General features: G+C 40.0%; 1 protein-coding gene across 1 annotated transcript; it reads right to left on the reverse strand.

Moving 5' to 3' along the window:
- Window positions 1-1,530: 1,530 nt before the first annotated feature.
- LOC131771760 (programmed cell death 6-interacting protein) lies at window positions 1,531-15,584 on the reverse strand. Its single transcript, XM_059087619.2, has 17 exons — window positions 15,303-15,584; window positions 13,921-13,975; window positions 13,648-13,714; window positions 13,191-13,318; window positions 12,464-12,617; window positions 11,845-11,954; window positions 10,673-10,789; window positions 9,942-10,001; window positions 9,408-9,694; window positions 8,473-8,650; window positions 7,939-8,160; window positions 5,959-6,121; window positions 5,170-5,321; window positions 3,999-4,133; window positions 3,831-3,925; window positions 2,844-2,917; window positions 1,531-2,609 (listed from the first exon to the last, which is right to left on the reverse strand). Exons 1-17 carry the CDS (start codon window positions 15,503-15,505, stop codon window positions 2,302-2,304), a joined length of 2,508 nt encoding a protein of 835 aa, XP_058943602.2. The 5' UTR covers window positions 15,506-15,584; the 3' UTR covers window positions 1,531-2,301.
- Between the last annotated feature and the right edge of the window lie 1,950 nt (window positions 15,585-17,534).

The following is a 17,534-nucleotide window of genomic DNA, read 5'->3' on the forward strand; positions in this document are numbered from 1 at the left end:
AAATGTTTCGGGAAAATATTGAAGACACTGAACAAACTAAAAGACAAACGCACAGCACGTAAAGAAATCAGGGGGACCGCAACGACAGAAGTGACTGAGTAATGCATCATTCCTGGACCTTGATATGACAAACTTTTGTGGAGTCTCTTACTCTTGGCCTTGTACCAGAGGGGTAAGGATATCTTGTCTGTAACAGATATTAAAACCCTTCCCCCATGGAGTGACTAGCATCAAATTTCACTCTTGAATCAAACATCAGGGTCACGAGAACAAACTGAGGAAATGATCACCAACTAAGGAAGCCCTTGATTATTGGACAAATTCTCCTTGTCAGTACCTCAGGAAATTTAAAGAGAATAGTACGGAGAATATACATACTGATGTCAGGGTTCAAAGAGTTATTCAAGAAAATAAGAGGACTGTGATTATTGCAATGAAAATATTTAAAATCACGTTTGAAAACGCGGGTGGCAAACAGCAAGAAAACTGACGTCTCCTTAACAACAAGTTGTAAATTTATGCGAAAAATATATGCATTCAAAAAAGAGGATCATTTCCATTTTGGCAGAAAACAAACCTAAAACAAAGGTCAATTTTGTCGTTCACTTTCGAAGAAATCATGGCTGTAAAGACTCAGGCGGGTAAATGCAAGTAATACACTTGGCGAAGGGGGATAAGCTAAAACCGCGGAGTGCTTTCAAATGTGTCCGCATTTTGGTTAATAAACCAATTCACTAGATAAATTCTCATAGTCAAAAGTACTTTTACAAACATAACACACTAGGGGCGCTCCAGACGTCAGATTTGTTTAAATTTCTATTGAAAACTTCTCGTAAGATAATAGATCGACGAACTGATCATCTTTGGAAAGCTTTTCATAGAGCCTCATCGGATCAATATCAGTACCTGGGCAACTGCCCACCTACCCCTCCCGTAACCCAACATTGGCCTTAACTTGTTATCAATTGACTGTTGTTGAATTAGGGGAGGGGTAGGTGGGCAGTTGCCCACATACTGATATTGATCCGCCTCATCTTTATGGGATGTCATTACCCTTACAGTTATTGTCAGTTATTTCCCAAAACGCTGTGACCAGCGCCGTGCGCAAAATGCAAAAATGAAAGTAAAATCAAGGATCTGATCCCAGACCAAGAACCTTCTCAAAGCGCCGTAAATTCTACTTTTGAAACGCTGAGTTATTTCCCGCTTGATCATGATACTGAGATAAAAATTAATATAAAGGGGGCTGCTGATGGTCTGATTTTACAAACTTGTGAACTTTCTCAATAATTGTCTAAGGGGAGGTTTAGAGGATTTTGGGTTAGGACGAAACAACCTTCGTCTCCTGTATCCTAGTTAGTGACCAGGCTCACGCTCTGGGAACAAGGCGAAGTACTTGGGAACGGTTCTCCACCCCACCCTTCTCCTCCTCCCCTCCACCTCACCGAATAGAGGAAAAAGGAACTGATAGAAGGACAGGCGGCACCTGTTTTTTTTTTTAACAATGAATAAACGAGTACAATCCCAGAGTGCTTTCTTGATTTCTTATGCATCAGGAATTTTTATTTTCTAGCGAACAACAAAGGAAAAGTCCAAATAGATAAGCTACATTGTTTATGTTACCGAAATATCGGCCAAAAAAGAAAAGGAACAAATTTTCAAATCAAACGATCTCACTGTCAAATAAATTCTAAAACTTCAACCCGTTACCCCGCCCGTTCAACAGACAAGGATAAGTGATGGCTGTGACCAGGGAAAACCTCCAGAATTCTGTATTTTTTCTATAAATGGGACATCTTCAGTTGTATACGTTTTAATCGATCTTGCGTTCTTAATCTTGCAGCCTGACTCCATCAAGAAAATTCAAGCTCTGGCAATAAACCAGGTTTATCTTGGCTAACAAAGACGAATTCTCTTCTTGATCAGTCTGCCATTTCTGGAAATTTTAAAGTACATAAATTCCATTAAGAGTTCGTAAAATATTTGGAATCCGTGATTTTATATCTGTGAATTTACATCCGTGATTTTACAACCGAGATTTTTAGCCGTGATTTTACATCCGTGGGTGAATACATAGTTGTGCCTGCTGTTGATAAACTTTCCTCAAAACGTTAATTAGAAATTATGCCTACATTGTAATGACAGTTTTAAATCTACCTACCAGACTAGTACTGAATCCTAAATATCCCCCCCTCCCACAAGAGTTAGGTCTCTATCGGGGCAGACTGTCGACAGAAAGAGAAGATTCTAGACTAATCGACAATTAACTTAAATCTTAAGAAATAATACAATTCACATGATCTATTGCCGTGGATAACCTCCCGGGGGAGGTTGCTGTCCCTGAGGGGGGTATCCCTGCGGCATTCCATAACCACCGTAGTTGTAGTAACCAGGTGGTAGCGGAGGTGCATATCCGGGGTACCCTCCGTACTGATAGGGCATGTATCCGGGGGGAGGCATAGGTTGATATTGCTGAGGGGGGTACTGTTGGGGAGCTCCTGGTGGAGGAGCCATCGGAGGCGCGCCTGGAGATGGGGCAGACGGAGGTTGCTGCTGCTGCTGTGGCTGGGCTGATGGGGGTGGAGGGCGGCCAGGAGGCACCCGCGCACCTGAAATCAACACAACGAAAAGAAATTGACGAGTCTCTCCTCATTCCCAAGACAGTTACACAGTAAGCCCTCCTTTGTCGTGAGCACTTTCACTATGACCATTTTAAACGAGGAGCAAAGACGCGGTAGAAACCATAACTATGTGTGACCCTATTAAAATGTTTCCTAATGGAATCGTTACAGCTGCTCTTGTGAATAATTGTGTTGATGTCGTTTACTTGAAACTCGACAGACCTGAAGGTTGATGATGTGGTGGCGCTTGAGGTGTTGGTTCCGCCGGTTGGTTTGCTATTGTCTTCTGGAGGTCTCTGAAATACATGTGTGAGAAAAAGAAAGAAAAAGCTTGAAACTTAAAATTTTTCTACTGTTGGTGAAGACACGCATTGTGAGAACTTGAAATTTTTTACGGGTCTCTCCTTAGTACGCATCTTTACCAAACATAATTTTAAAAGTGATCAGCGCGCACATTAAAAATTAACGACTTTTCTATACGATCGTAAGTTAATTCCAGCATTTGATTAGGTTTCCTCTGACTGTTTAGTGGTTCCCATGTATACTCCTGGGTGGAGAGGCACTATGAGGGTGCCTCAGCATTGTTTCATAAGCCAGCACGTGTTCATCGAGATATGAAGCACGCGGAAAGTTTGGAGGACCAAAGAGATACGTAAAAGTAGCTCAAGGCGTGGCCAAGAGCAACCCTTGTTTCTTGAGTATTGATGACGTTCACATACGTCAACAACATGGAAAATGGGAATATGGACCACGCTTGCGCGATTTAATCTGATTATACAAACTTATAAGATGTATTAAATCATTATCATTTCCCTGCTCGTAAAAGCAGGGAATGATTCTTTCCAGGGATCGAAACAAGAGCACACCCTGTCTCTCTGGAGTCTAGCGCACTATTCATTAACCTTTGGACCCCTTAAAGTGACTAACATCTAATTTCTCCTTACAATATCAACCATGAATCACACATTAGGATCACGAGAATAAACGAAATGATCACTAACTACCCGAGAGAAGCGCCTAATTGTTCAACAAATTCTCCTTGTCAGCACATTAGTGAATGTATAGAGAGCAGTAAGGAGAAAATGCAAACTGATGTCAGCGTGTGAAAGGGCAAGCCGTCGAGTCTCTCACCAACCAATAAAAAGGCTATGAAACTAAAGGCTAAATCTAGCGCTCTCGACTGAATATGGCGGGGCACGGTTTTCTTACCTGGACAACTCTTCACGCTCTGTTTTTCGAGCGAACACAAGATCACTGGATTTCTGTTGGTAACGCACCAATATCGGCGTAAAATCATTGTAAAACTGCAAGAGAACAACAACAGAATTAGTGAGAATCTTAATTTTATTCAAACTATCAACTGCTATCGTCCTTCACCTTTGTTCCTTCTTGTAGATTACCAATTAACTCCATGTAAATGTCATAAGCTGTCGCCAGGTCCTTCAGCATAGTTTCCCGTTCAGAGGCTGCCTGTCCAGACTGCTTTTCTTTCACAAACTTATCATTAGCAGCCTTGAGCGGAAAAAAAAAAGAAAAAAAAGGAATTAAAAAAAAACTTCTCAAGTGCGTGAATCTTTAAGGTTTTAAAATAGTTTAAAATTTTGATCGCTTGTCCGACCTTGAATCCCAACAGTTGGTCATTGAGCCTAAAATTACGTTCCATGTTCTTTTCAATCACTCGCTGATTTCTCGCGCTGAATTCCATCTCGTAGCTATCATTCAAATATCACAAAAGCTGAACCATGATTTCGCCATCTAGAAAAATTTAGCCAACATTTTAAAAACCTGTCGAATATTATCCGAGTTTATCTTCGCCCTCTTCAATACATCCACGTTCCTTTTCTGGTCTATTTTTGTGCCTTTGATGTTGGTTAACTCTGGCAAACTATTATCACAAAGTCAAGCTCTACTTAGAGCGCTTTTCGATTCAAAGTCGTAAAACTAAAAACTAATGTTATCGCAACAGCCAATCAGGATAAAGGAAAATATAGCAAGGAACCAATAAAAACTCAATGTTAACACCAGCGATCTGCCTGAAGCGCGGGAAAACGCGTGTGACCAAGGTGCTATTGATTTTAGTTTTGAGTCTGATTGGTTGAGAAAATGCCGCGAATTTTCTGGACCAATCATACAACGAAGTAAAGCAAATCCACAACAATCCCGGATAATTTTCGACAACAAATTAGGGATTTTCTGTAACTCTTAGATGACTCAAAACATCATTAGCGTAATGGTTTCAACTTCTGCAATTTCTTTAATGAAGTTTGGTCGTGAGAAGAAGGTCGTCAATACTTACTTTCCCCTTAACCTTCTTGAAGGGATCAAAAAGGAACTTATCCTTATAATATCAATACAATTTCAATCAGAAGAAACAGTATCAACTGAGGGAGATATTTTGATTTAACACGAAATTCACATAGCTAAAATTTAAAGAAATGTCCAGCACACTGTCGAGAGAGCTCCCACTTAGATTTTGGGAGCGAAAAGGTTAAAATTGTTTAGTGCACACTTGGTCTAAGTGATTTCATCTCACAACGATTCCACCTACCTGTACTGCAGCCAGAATCTTCTCCTGTCTCGCAATACTCTCAGAAACACTTTCCTTCACTGAATCAAAGCCTGCACTCAGATTGGAACTGATGATAGCCTCGACATCCGGTATTGTACCATCAGCAGCAAGGGCGCTCAGGAATTTCACAGCTTGAAAGAAAAACAGAGGAAAACGGAAATGTTCGCGTGCTTTTCAAAGTATTACTGATAAACAGTATATGCCGTCTTTCTTTAGCAGTCAGAGAAGGGTTCTTGCTTTGCTTTTCTTCGTTTTCTCTCATCTTTCTGAGAAGGAAATGATTTGGTTCGCAAGATGCATTATCCGCTGCTCCTCTCCTCTCCACTCTGCTACTCTCCTAGACTTTATACAGCTAATTTTGCGATTGATAAATGTTCGCGGACACCGTTTTTCATTTGAATTTTGCAAACTTTTCACCTAATCACAAAATTTCAAATGTCGCACCGATAGAGCACATTTCACGTGAGTGTCAAAGCCAAAACCAGAGTAATTATTGCGAAGGACCAATCAGAACAAAGAAGACATCACAAGAAACCAATGAGAACTAGAGGAAAAATTAACAAGCTGCCTAAAGCGCGGGAAAACGCGAGTGACCGAGTCTTGCTTGGTCTTAGTTTTCTGATTGGTCAAGAGGGTGGAGTTTTTTAGACCAATCACAAGCCGCTGCAAAGCTAAAACAGTACGATTCCGTGTTACTTTTGACACTCAACCCAGAATTTCTCCAATTGTGATATCGCCCTCGTATCACCCTTGTATCTCTCAGCTCACCCATATCGTCCTGCTGCACTTTCAGGTCCTGTTCTATAGCATCCCTCTCGGCTTTGATAGTGTCTACTTGCTCCATTAGTTTCCTCAGTTCTTTCACAGCCGGGCTTGAAGCTGAAGAGGATGAGGCAGCTCCAACTTTAGGTATGGCTGCTGCCAACTGCGCCTGAAATGGGATACAAAGTGTTTGGTTCAGTTCTATCCACCTACAAATAAGTCACGAAACGTCTGCGCGTGTCACAGAACTGCTCCGACAAACGGGGTGTGAAAGTAATCGCATGCCTGAGCAGGAAATGAATTTCATCTTCGACTATGACGTAAAAGTATATACGGTTAGTAAAACAGTGGATAGCGTTAAAGGCGCACTCTGATTGGCTACTCAAACCCCGAATATCCTTTGCAACTTCACTTCCAAGCAACTCGCGCGGGATTTGAGCCCGAAAATATTGCAATCATTAGAGGAATAAATGACTTAAAATCACCTTTTTATGCTTTATAAACTCACTGTTTCAGTACATACTAAAACAGGTACTCGCCTCAGTAAGGTGGCTAGCGGTGTCATTGGCTAGCTAGTGTCAGTGGCTAGAGGTTTTTACCTTGCCGCTTCACAGCTCGGTAAAAATCCCCTACTAGCGACCTCCACTTCGGTGCACTTTTTTTGAGGCAGAGGTGGCCCTTCTCGTCAAAAGTTTCCACATCGAATCGAAATTCAAAGTATTGCCGCGTTTTTGAGGATTCAAGAAAACCGTGGAACCCTAAGAAAAACCCTCACCCTAATGACGAGAGCTAACAATAGGCTAAACCCAAAATTTGAAGAATCATTAAAAGTAGCCAAAGAGAATTTAAAAGAAATCCATGTGTACAGACTTGAGGGTGGGAAAAAAGTGAGTGATCGCGTAATGATTAATCGTAATTGGCTACCGCCTTGGCGCGAGTTTTATAGACCAATCAAGGACCGCAGTGAAGAAAACCCAATGCAATCCCAAAGTACTTTCGGCGCTCAACTGACACTTACTCCAATTTAAAGAATGACGTAATACAGTAAAAACCCGCTAGTAAGAACCTAGGTTTTTCCAAGTTTGCCTTCATAGGTTCTTATATAATAGTGTTTACGGTGAAATTAGGCAACCTTGGTTCTTAATATTGACAGTACAGTGTTGTGGTCTTATAACATTGCTGGTGTTCTGGCTAGTTTTTGTTACCTTTTTGTATCGCATGCGATGTACTTTATAAAATCTGAACAAACTCTGGTTTCTAAAAATAAAAACCTGGATCGAGATTTTAGCCTAGAGTGCTTCTTTTAAGAGAGATGCTTAAACAAGTTCTTATTAATTAATTTTAGGTTCTTATACGGTTTTTACGGTTTTTGCCGTAACTCCAAGGGTAATAACAACTGGGTAGCGAGTAAATCTACCCTCTTACTATAAACTTGCTACCCTCCCGTCGTACAGACACAGCAGTCATTGTACTCCTTACATACACGTAATTCTCCTCAACTTGGTTCCAATTGAATAAAGGGGGTAAGTTTCTAAAGGAACTGTGTTGCTGCGTCTACAGGGGTAAAAAAAGATAATTTGGCTTTATCAAATGAGTTGATACTATAAATTGGCCACTGTAAGGGGTTTATAAAGCTGACATAGAGAACTTTAGCCTTTCACTCTACCAAAGGGCTACCGCTTAAAACGTCAGCTTTAGAAACTCTTTACAGAGGCCAATTCACATTATCAACTCAGTTGATGTAACCAAATTATCTTGGTTCCAATTGGTCGACTTTCAGGAACAACAACACAAAATTATTTCAAACGAACCTCAAAACTCGAGAAATACAACCGCAATAGACCGGAACTTCAGAATTTCCTACACAAGAGATGCCCGAGCCTCTCCGGGAAAGACAGACCCTCCAAGCTTTCAAAGCTACTCGCCTGCCCTATTCAACTTCCCATATGTCCCATATTTTTCAAAAACAACTGAAAAAATTCATACCTCTCCTTTACTTAGCAGATCCATGTTCCGTCGATGATTATTGTATTTCTCTCTAACAATAGCGTCAGCTCGCACTGCATTTTCCAAAATGCCGCGATATTTGTCAGCTTCCTGTCTCAACTGCATTGTGAGTTCAGCGGACGGTTTTGGAGTCCATTTAGTCGTGAAGCGTTCTCTCATTTGTGTGTCTTGACGCTCCTCCTCGTCCATCATTCGCGTTGCCTGGAAACACAAGAATATTTCTATTGCATAAGGCTCAACAATTGTAAACTATAGCCAATGTTAAATACTTCACATTGAGAAGTAACAAGTAATCCTGCCGATGCAAGAATTTACAGCTACATCAGAGGCCTTTGATACCTCTAATTCTTGTAATCTACTATTGGTTTCGATTTTACCTTTTTCAGTTCGTTTCTCTATAAACTTTAGGTGCAAAATCGGTTAGCGCTCATATGGATCAAAAAGGATGCGGGGGGGGGGGGGTGGGGGGGGGGGGGGGAAAGGGAGAGGAAAAACACTTTCAAAAAAATTCACCTCGTCCAGGATCTCTCTATTTCTCTCGAGAAGTTCTGGCAAATCCTGCATCAACTTATCGATGGCATTCAAACCTCCCTTTTCGTTCACTGCTGCTGATTTGTCCAACACCGACTTGGGAATTGTCTGTCCTGACAAGTCTTCTATGGCTGCCGGTAAGTTCAGCGACGCAAGAACACTGAAAAGGGAACACAAAAGCCGTGATGTAAACAGCACAATGCTGTGGACCTAAAAGAAATTTCAGCTGGTAACAGAATTTTGTTTCATTTCATTAAGTTTTTTTGATACACTAGAGTAAGTTTAAGGGAAATCCTAATTATCACCGTTTCATTCTCAAGACCGTGGATAAAGCTCTGGTGTGTGGTTAATCCAGCGTTAAATGAAACCTAGCGTATACTTAAAATACTAAAATAGTTTTAATTTGCATCATTCCACATTTCGCTCTAACTTTATATTTGAGTGTAAAAGCTAATTTGCAAACCTTTGACGAAACTTACCTAACACAGCGGTCTAACGTGGTACATGCGCGAGGGGATTAGTTCTGGCCGTCCGCGCGCCAATTTCCCGCTACCTCACCAAATATGCGAAAGAAAATTGAAAAGTTCAGAGAAATTTGTTAATAGAAACCAAAGTGAGGAAAAGGGAATACTCGAGACTTTTCAAACACAAAGCTGATTCAAGTACGGGTGTCCTGTTGATTTACCACTCTGTTTTGAGCTTTACCGAAAAAGTTATAGGCTTTGAAAACACCGTAGCTTACAGCTTGTGTAATTGTTTGTAGCTCGTAAGAGAAAACTTAGTCCTCTTAGCCTGAAAGTACGCCACGCGCAGAGGTTTGACCGCTGTGTTGGCTCACCTGCATGTGACAACTCTAACAGGAAGTATTTTTCAGTAATACGACTTTGTTTGTGTTTCAACATATTGCTAATTCAAACCTGTTCATTAATTGCGTTCCTTCGCGAAGTCGGCCAACTTCAAAATTGACGATTTCCCCTTTGCGAGATTCATACGCTTGAAGTGCATTATGGACAGCCATGGGCACCAACTTGGAAAACAAGTCTGTAAACTTGGATGAGGCCGGTTTGGACAGCGGTAAGGACTTGGCGAGAGCAGCACGACCAATGGGCCCTAAGGAATCTATGTCGGGCATTCTCTCGTGATATATGAACTCGTTGTCTTTCTTAAGCTCGGTGGCCTCTCGCTTGATCCTTCCTTCCCACGTCTGAACAGAAAAGAAAACAGTTCTGAGTAAACCTTAACCTCAAAATGTTATAAGTTGACTGTTGTTGGTTAGGGGGAAGGGTAAGCGCGCAGTTGGTTAGATTCTGACATTGATCCAAACTATCTTGCCTGTGAGCTCAATACATTGACCCAGCCAGGGTTCGAACCCAGACCGCTCGACCTAGAGTCCAGAGCGCCTGTCAAAAGGAAAGTCTCAAATAATTAACAAAGAGAAGCTTTTAACTTACCTTGAAGTCGACAAGTCCCATGCTCTGTTTTACAGCATTTGCCATTTGTTGTTCAGCTTGCTGAAAAGCAAAGACACTGTGCTTAAGAAAAACGCTTGTTGGTTCGTTAATACTCTCTTGGTCGTCATTCGTTCTTCCTCTGGTTTTTTCCTTCGTTTGTTTTAACAAGTGACCAAAAGAGAAATCGTTAAATCCGAACAAAAATACGTTCTTCGTGAGCACAACAGAAATTTCATTCCACGTATTCGCATCAATGTTTCCTCGACTCAGTAAATAAGGCATTACCTGGCGGGTTATATAGAGTAGTCTCTAGATGAGGTTGGTCCAGAAGATATAAGAAATTTTAAAGTGTAGAGAACTAAGTGTAAATTGCTTAGAGTACATTTTAGCTGAGTGGCGTAAAACCACAACGAAAACCAACGGATAATTAAATAAGCTCTTTTTTTGAAAAGTCTCGAGGTTTCTTCTTCCATCTATTGTTTCCTTTCAAGAAATTTTAATGAACGTTTCAATTTTTTACGTATATTTTGCGAGATATTGGCTGTTTCTTATGTATTCCTTTGATACATTACGTGGGAAATTCGCACGCGGCCAGCCAGAATTGACCCCTTTGCGCATGCCCACATATAACCGCCGTGTTAAGAAGAGCTCGAGTCAGATTTTCCGCAGCCTTTTCCCTCACCCGCTCATCGAACGAAATCCTGTAGCATGCTTATCTCATCCTAACTCACCTTAAATCTTGTTACTCCCTCTCCATAAGCTGCTTTGTCTTTGGCCACTCGAGCCATGTGATACTCTGCTATAGCTTTAAAAAATTCCGATTTAGCCGATAGAATAGAAATCCACTCCTAAAAAGAAGAAATTTGAAAGAGCACCCGTGTTGGTTACAGAATGCATTACATATCATGGTGCCAGACATTCTAATCAAATATACTGACCCAACCAGAAATAAAATGTCTCGGCTATCAGCCATAATGACGACTGTTAGGCACAAAAATATGGGCTAAGAGGCAATTGAGGATTGAAATACAAAATGCAGTCGGTTGTGTCCTCGTGTACCGGTACCCAAAGGAACGAAACATTAACGAACTGCATCACAACTCCATGTATGGATATGAAAACAATAGGAATTCCCCCGTGTACCGGTACACCAGGACAGCCCCATGCAGTCTTTTCCCACATCTGCAACATGCTAATTCATGGCTTAATCATTCCGGAAGATTTGCCCTTTGAAATTCTTGGAAATGGTGCGCCGGCTCGTTCTCCAAATCGCGACCCTTTTTTCAGAATCCATAGCAGTTTTTACGCCTAGCTTCTTGATCCTTTCACTCCCAAGATCTTATTAGTAATTCTCCTTAGTGTCTGCTACACAATTTTTACGATTTTAGTTTGAAGAATTTCATATTGGATCAAGTTATAATCCCTTAATTGATATTTTTCATCATCCTCATCACTTGTCTGCTTGATATTGTATCAATATTCAAAGGGAAAAATATTGTCTCAGTCACTCTTGGGAGCTAAAGGGTTAAGTTAAACTTGGTTTGCAAGTTCCCTGTGCTTTGTTGTTGCATATTTAAGCTTCACATTATGCAAAAGTTAAGAAATTGTACAATTAAAGGGAAACTGAGCTCTAATGATATCTTTTGGTTATTTCTCTTTCTGAATTATTCATTTGAAGTTGAGAACACAAACGCTTTAAAATACAGTCTTGGTTTGCCTGAAAATCATACACAATTTCAGACCATAATGGTAGCAATCCATACCAATTTGCAGCAGCACATACCAACACAGATTATATGGGATGTAATTCCCACCCCCCTCTACCTCCCCCAGCAAAAAAACAGAATGCCATCACAAAACATGAAACAAACAAATCACAGAAATTGTTGTCACAACTTATTACCTTCTCCAGCATTTGTTTCACTGACTGTATTTGAGCAGAACTAAGTGCACTCTTGTAAAAGTCTGCTGCCTGTGCAGCAACCTTAGCGATCACGGCATCCTTCATTTTATCTACAAAATACGCAAATTATTAGTCACAGAATGATGCATTTCTTGCTATCATTTCCAATTTATGGCATGCACATTTATCGTCACATAAACAAATTACACTTTAACCCTTTAACTCCCAGAAGTGATTCACATGTAACTTCTCCCTCAAAAATTCATACATTATCCAGCAAACAGGTAATGAGAATACTGGCAGTCCAGCACTCAAACAGATTACCCAACTAGACAGCGGTTAAAATACCAAACCTGCATGGGGAATGTCTAGTAAATTCTTCCGTACTTTCAAACCATCAGATTGAGCAGATTCCAATTTCCTCTTTCAGTAATACTGCTGAATCATTCATTAAGATCATGAATATAACAGAAATGATTGTCAACCTAAGAAGCTTTGATTGATGAACAAATTCCCCTTGTCAGTAACCAAAAGAAATGTGAAGAGAGAATATAGCTACTGATGTTAGGATGAAAAGGGTTAACCAAATATTTCAAGTAACTTAATTGGATGACATTACCTTGCTCAGTTTTGTTCCAGATACTTTCCTGGCCTTGAGCTAACATTACGGCAGCACAAAACGTCAACATCTCCACAGATAGGTCAGGTGTTGGTACCTGATTTAGCTGGGGAAACACTGCATCCTTCAATTGTTGAAAGGCTCCGCTGGCTGACTGTTAAAGCAATCATTTGATAAGAACAAAATTGTTGTCAACAAATTTTACTTATCTGCATGATAACAATCTCAGTAATGCACTGATTAGTTCAAAGCTTCAACATCCTCCCCCCTTCCCTGGGCAATCTACAGGCATTTGATCATTGTCTGGGGGGGGGGGGGCAGGGAAATTAAACAGGAAGTGTAGGGTCTTTCCAGCAGAATACAAGCATTATATCATTAATTAAACATGGGGATGTTCAAGATAAATAGTTCATTTTCGTGAGCAAATGGCTCAGAAGAAAAGGCCTACAAGGTCTAAGTTTTAACTTGTCGAAGTGTAGAAAGTCACACCAGCATGAAGGGCATTTGAACATAATTCTTGTCCCCCAGGGTGGAAATTTGAAAAAAACAATTTACAAAGGTTCAAATACCAAGGGGGTTATCTTCATGTTAAAGTACAATAACCCTAAAGAGATCCTAGAGTACTTTGTTACCTAGTAGTATACTACTGCCAATATTTACATGTATCTTGATCCATTGTCAGTTAAATATTTCTTGGAATAAACAGACTTAAGTGTGATGTGCTCACCTGGAACATTTTTGCTGCAGTTTTTAATCCCTCATCCGTTTGGAAATTCTGAGCTGCTGCGATTTGTCCTTGTAAAACTCCAATGTTGAATAATACACATAGTCGCTCATACTTTAGACTTGACATTGCTGTGGACAAAGGAAAATAAGGTCTTTGAACAAACTTATAGACATAAAACACTCAGTAGATATTTATCTCACTTGAGTTTTGACAAGGTCACCTTAATCCTGTGCATTTGGTTCTGATAATTTACAGGTGTACAGTATCATAAGTAAGTACTAGTTTCTTTTTTTTTAGGATTTCATCAGCAGCCTCAAATTTAACTTCCAGAATACACTTTCTATTACAACAGTCAGGTGCATGAGGCAAAGATTTGAAGTACAGCATCACCATGTGACTGCCACATTCCTATAGAAGCTACAAATTCTTTCTAATCATGAAAAGCTTTAATACTCACAACTTTTGCGATAACCAAACAAGGATCCTTTGTCAAATGCATCATACCAAGTATATGAGATTCTTATCTAAAGGGGAACACATCAGAATAAACAATTATTCAATAAACACCAACAGCAATTACATACATGAAAAAATTATTGATCACCATGTAAAAAAAACCCCATTTGTAGAAAAAAAAAAAGGCATGAGAAACATAATATTCAACCCTTGCTCTAAAAAATGACATACAAGAACTGAAAAAAATATTACATTTCCACTGTTCATTAATTACCTGTGATTCTGAAACAGGAAGTTTCCCCTCCATTGCCTCCAGTTGATCATAGTACCTGGTAAAAACATTGTTAGAGTAAATTACTGTTGAGACCCTTGTACATGGTACACCTGCTGGTGAGCCACACCCTAATTTCGGGAATAATATTCAAATAAAGTTCCATTAAAAGTGAACATTTTATTTCTGAAGCCAAACACTGGATTAATGTAATGTCCAGTCCACTCTATTAAAAATAATGCATTTTGAACTTGCTACATAAATGCAATTTCAATATCTTTATCAAGTTCATGCCTCCTCTAATTTGCTCCTATTCCTGATGACTTTTCACTATCATTTAGCCCAGACCTCTACCAGGTCACCCTCTGATATTTCAAATTGTCTCCTAGTGGGAGAACAAACTCCTTTTCTGACAAATTCAACAAATTTGGATCTTTGATGAAACCCTCATTGTTCTGTTCTTCTGATAATCAAACACTTTCTGCTCTGAGGAAACAAGTTTTTCATTTGTAAACTAACTGGTAGAGATGGGGATGAACTTTCTATATTCAATGGGACCAACTCATCAAGATGGGATAAAGCAGCAGGGGGGACCAACTTGCAATGTGGTGGAACATCTATAAACCTATGGGACCTACACTTAGCCTTTTAACTCCTAGAAATGACTAATATACAACTTCTCCCTATAATACAAGGACCACACCGAGGGAGGGCTGGAAGGGCTTCAACCCCTCCCTCCCACTTTCTTGCAAAAATAAAAATAAATAAGACAAAAAATAATTTAACAAAAATAACAGAGCCAAAAATAGCTGTTCTCCTATTTCCTGATAATTCAAAGTCGTGACACCTTGTATTTTGCATAATACAAAAGTCAATGAGGTAACCTCGCAAAGAAATTCATTATCCAACTTACTGCTACGATGAAAACGATACAGCTGCACGCACTCGTTCATTCTCGAAAACGGTTTTCATGATTTTAACATGATGCTTAATGACGTTAGAGTATTTTTCTATTTATTTTATCCTTAAATCTACCAAATTTGAAAGGAAAACATAACGTATAAGATAGTTGAAAGAAAAGCCTGATGAATGTATCTGACTGCATTATATTGCTGTCATGTTTCATTCAAATTTATGAATGATATAGCCTTTAACATAACAGTTTTAGATTTAACGAGAAAGGTAACTCATGCCGTTTAGTGGAGAAGACATGTTGTTGAATTGAACTGTATCCATGAAAATTTCGAAATTTGCATGTAAACTGGACCTAATTTCTATCGATGTCACGGTAGATAGTGTCAGCACATACAAACGGCACTTCGAGCATAGGAAACATACGAGAATTCGCACACTGTAGTCCCTTCCTGCTGATAAGTCGCTCTTACCTGAGCATTGGCTCCAAAGCAGATTCATGTTTATCCAAAGTCTGCATTACAACAGTGTTTCTCAACTTCGAAAGCTCAGAAATGGCGTCTTCATTCTCTTCCGCCGTCTCAGCAGAGAATGTGTTCTTGATAAATTTTTCCAATGGCTTTTTATAATCAACACCATCGGATCGCTTCAATGGAAAAGTGATCCAGCCAGCCATTTCCCTAAAAATAACTAATTTGTCTTGTACATGAAGCTGTGTTCATCCGAATCCAACGATCCTTGGGCGAGAAGTACTGGAAGCTATTTTTGGAAGTTTACAAAATGTCGACTCCAGTCTCCCCGGTCATTAGCACGAGAACCTGACGTCATTGACATTAGGTAATCACTATATCGGGAGGAGGAGAAAGCCAAATTACCAGTCTTTCAAATTTAATTATCAATCGAAACAATGGGTGGCATTTTGAACAAAGAATTCCTATATCTCTTTGAATTTTAGGATCGATGCCAGCATGTTTTGACAGAAATAGTCAAAATTGCAATGAATTGATGGCACATGTCACGACTTCGTATCTTACCCAGCCACCTCCACCTGAAAAAGCAATAACAATATATTAACAAATATTTGATAAGGAAAAAAATTCTGATGCTTGTTGTCGTATTGTTGTCAAGAGCTCCACTAGACTGCACAGCGATTGGTTTCCCTTGCAATTTTGGCCCGGAAACGGATAACAAAGATGCGAGAGGAGGGGAGAAAACGCTTAGAAATCTCTCTTATTCCTATGTCCCACCTTTTCCAAAAACGTTTACGGAATGAAAAAGACTAAGCCTGCTAAACAATTTAAGCTTGCTTTTTTAAGCTGAAATCCAATCCTCCGAAAATACCGGCTACTAACACAGTTGGTCAGTCGTGGCGCATGCGTGAGGTATCAACTTTGGCTGGCTGCGCGCCAACTTCTCGCGCAAAATTTTAAAGGAAAGCATAAGGAACAACCTCTAGCGCATAAAATAATAAAAATATTCCAGGAGATACTACTTAAGGAAAATATCATGCCTGAGTGTTTGACTATCGAGTAACAATTGCGGAACATACTTGGTATATTTCCTCATTGTTCCTCTGTGGCTTCTAAGTTTAAAACCATAGTTACGTTCGGTAAACCCGAAATTTACTGTTAATCAGAGCTAACCATATGTTACTTGTTCCTTGTAGTAAATTATCAAATATTTTTTTTTCCTCCGTAAGCAAGATCAAGGTGGACTGCAAATGACACTTCGAGAGCTGGTCTCTGGAAAACCAACTGTACCTACCCGCCACAAAATCCTGTCCAGGAACTTCGCGTTTTCCATAAACCGATGACCCCCTGGGACAGAAGATGATGGAGACCTTAACAGGTGTTCTGTTTGTACGCTTATGGCATCAGCTGTTCTGCATTTACTTCCTTGCATTCACGATAAGAGACCTGTTTCCGTAAATTACACCATATATGAATGAGAGAAAGGAACATATTTATATCGAGCCAGTTCTGCAGTCTTCAGAGCCGCGTAAGCGGCCAAATCGTTTGTATCAAACATAGAATTAAGCTGACTGTACAATGACTAAGACCGACTGGCCGACTCGTTATCTGACGCGTGCGATCCATCGAAAACTGACGCGAACAAAAGAACAAACACGATTGAAAACAGATACTGTAACGGTTTATCCTTCTACACCAACCTTTAGTCTTAAAATTAGATCACGTTGTCTTCTATGTTGTGAAAGTCGTTATAACGCGCTTTAAATCCTTGGTGACCAGTTAAACGATCTCTTTCTCGAAAAGCACATCTGTTTCATGTTTGTCTGTTTCCTTGGATACATTTTAAGGGCCCTTGTTTCGTCACTTGACCTCACTTGAGTGGTAAGTCGACCAGCGCGCGCCAGAGTTAACACTGAGCCAGCGTGCGCTAGGGTTACGGCCAGCGTGTGCTAGGGAACTGAGCCAGCACAAGCTGGGGTTAATTCGTGTGACCAGCGTTTAACTAGGCCAGAAGTAAAAGTAAATTGTTACAGTTTTTGCTTTGATACTTGTTTTGTACCTTTCAGGCAGCTGCCTTATAGTCATACACACAAATTAATCAACTGGACAATGGCATACAACCGCGAGTTCCGTACTTTCTTTTTGAGTCTGTGATCTCCCATTATTTTTAAGTAAAATAAATCGTTAGGATATGATTCTCATTTCAGAGCGAAGGGCTAACGCTCGAAGCGTCAG

The sequence above is a fragment of the Pocillopora verrucosa genome, chromosome 10 (genome assembly GCF_036669915.1).
Source record: "Pocillopora verrucosa isolate sample1 chromosome 10, ASM3666991v2, whole genome shotgun sequence".
NCBI lineage: Eukaryota > Metazoa > Cnidaria > Anthozoa > Scleractinia > Pocilloporidae > Pocillopora > Pocillopora verrucosa.

What these genes read in the sequence shown, in the direction of transcription:
- LOC131771760 (XM_059087619.2), bottom strand. Translation starts at nt 15,505, where the DNA reads ATGGCTGGCTGGATCACTTTTCCATTGAAGCGATCCGATGGTGTTGAT. An exon ending in TGAAACAAATGCTGGAGAAG is followed by an intron (nt 10,790 to 11,844) that starts GTAATAAGTTGT and finishes TCTTCTTTTTAG; the next exon opens with GAGTGGATTTCTATTCTATC. An exon ending in TGGGACTTGTCGACTTCAAG is followed by an intron (nt 9,695 to 9,941) that starts GTAAGTTAAAAG and finishes TTTTCTGTTCAG; the next exon opens with ACGTGGGAAGGAAGGATCAA.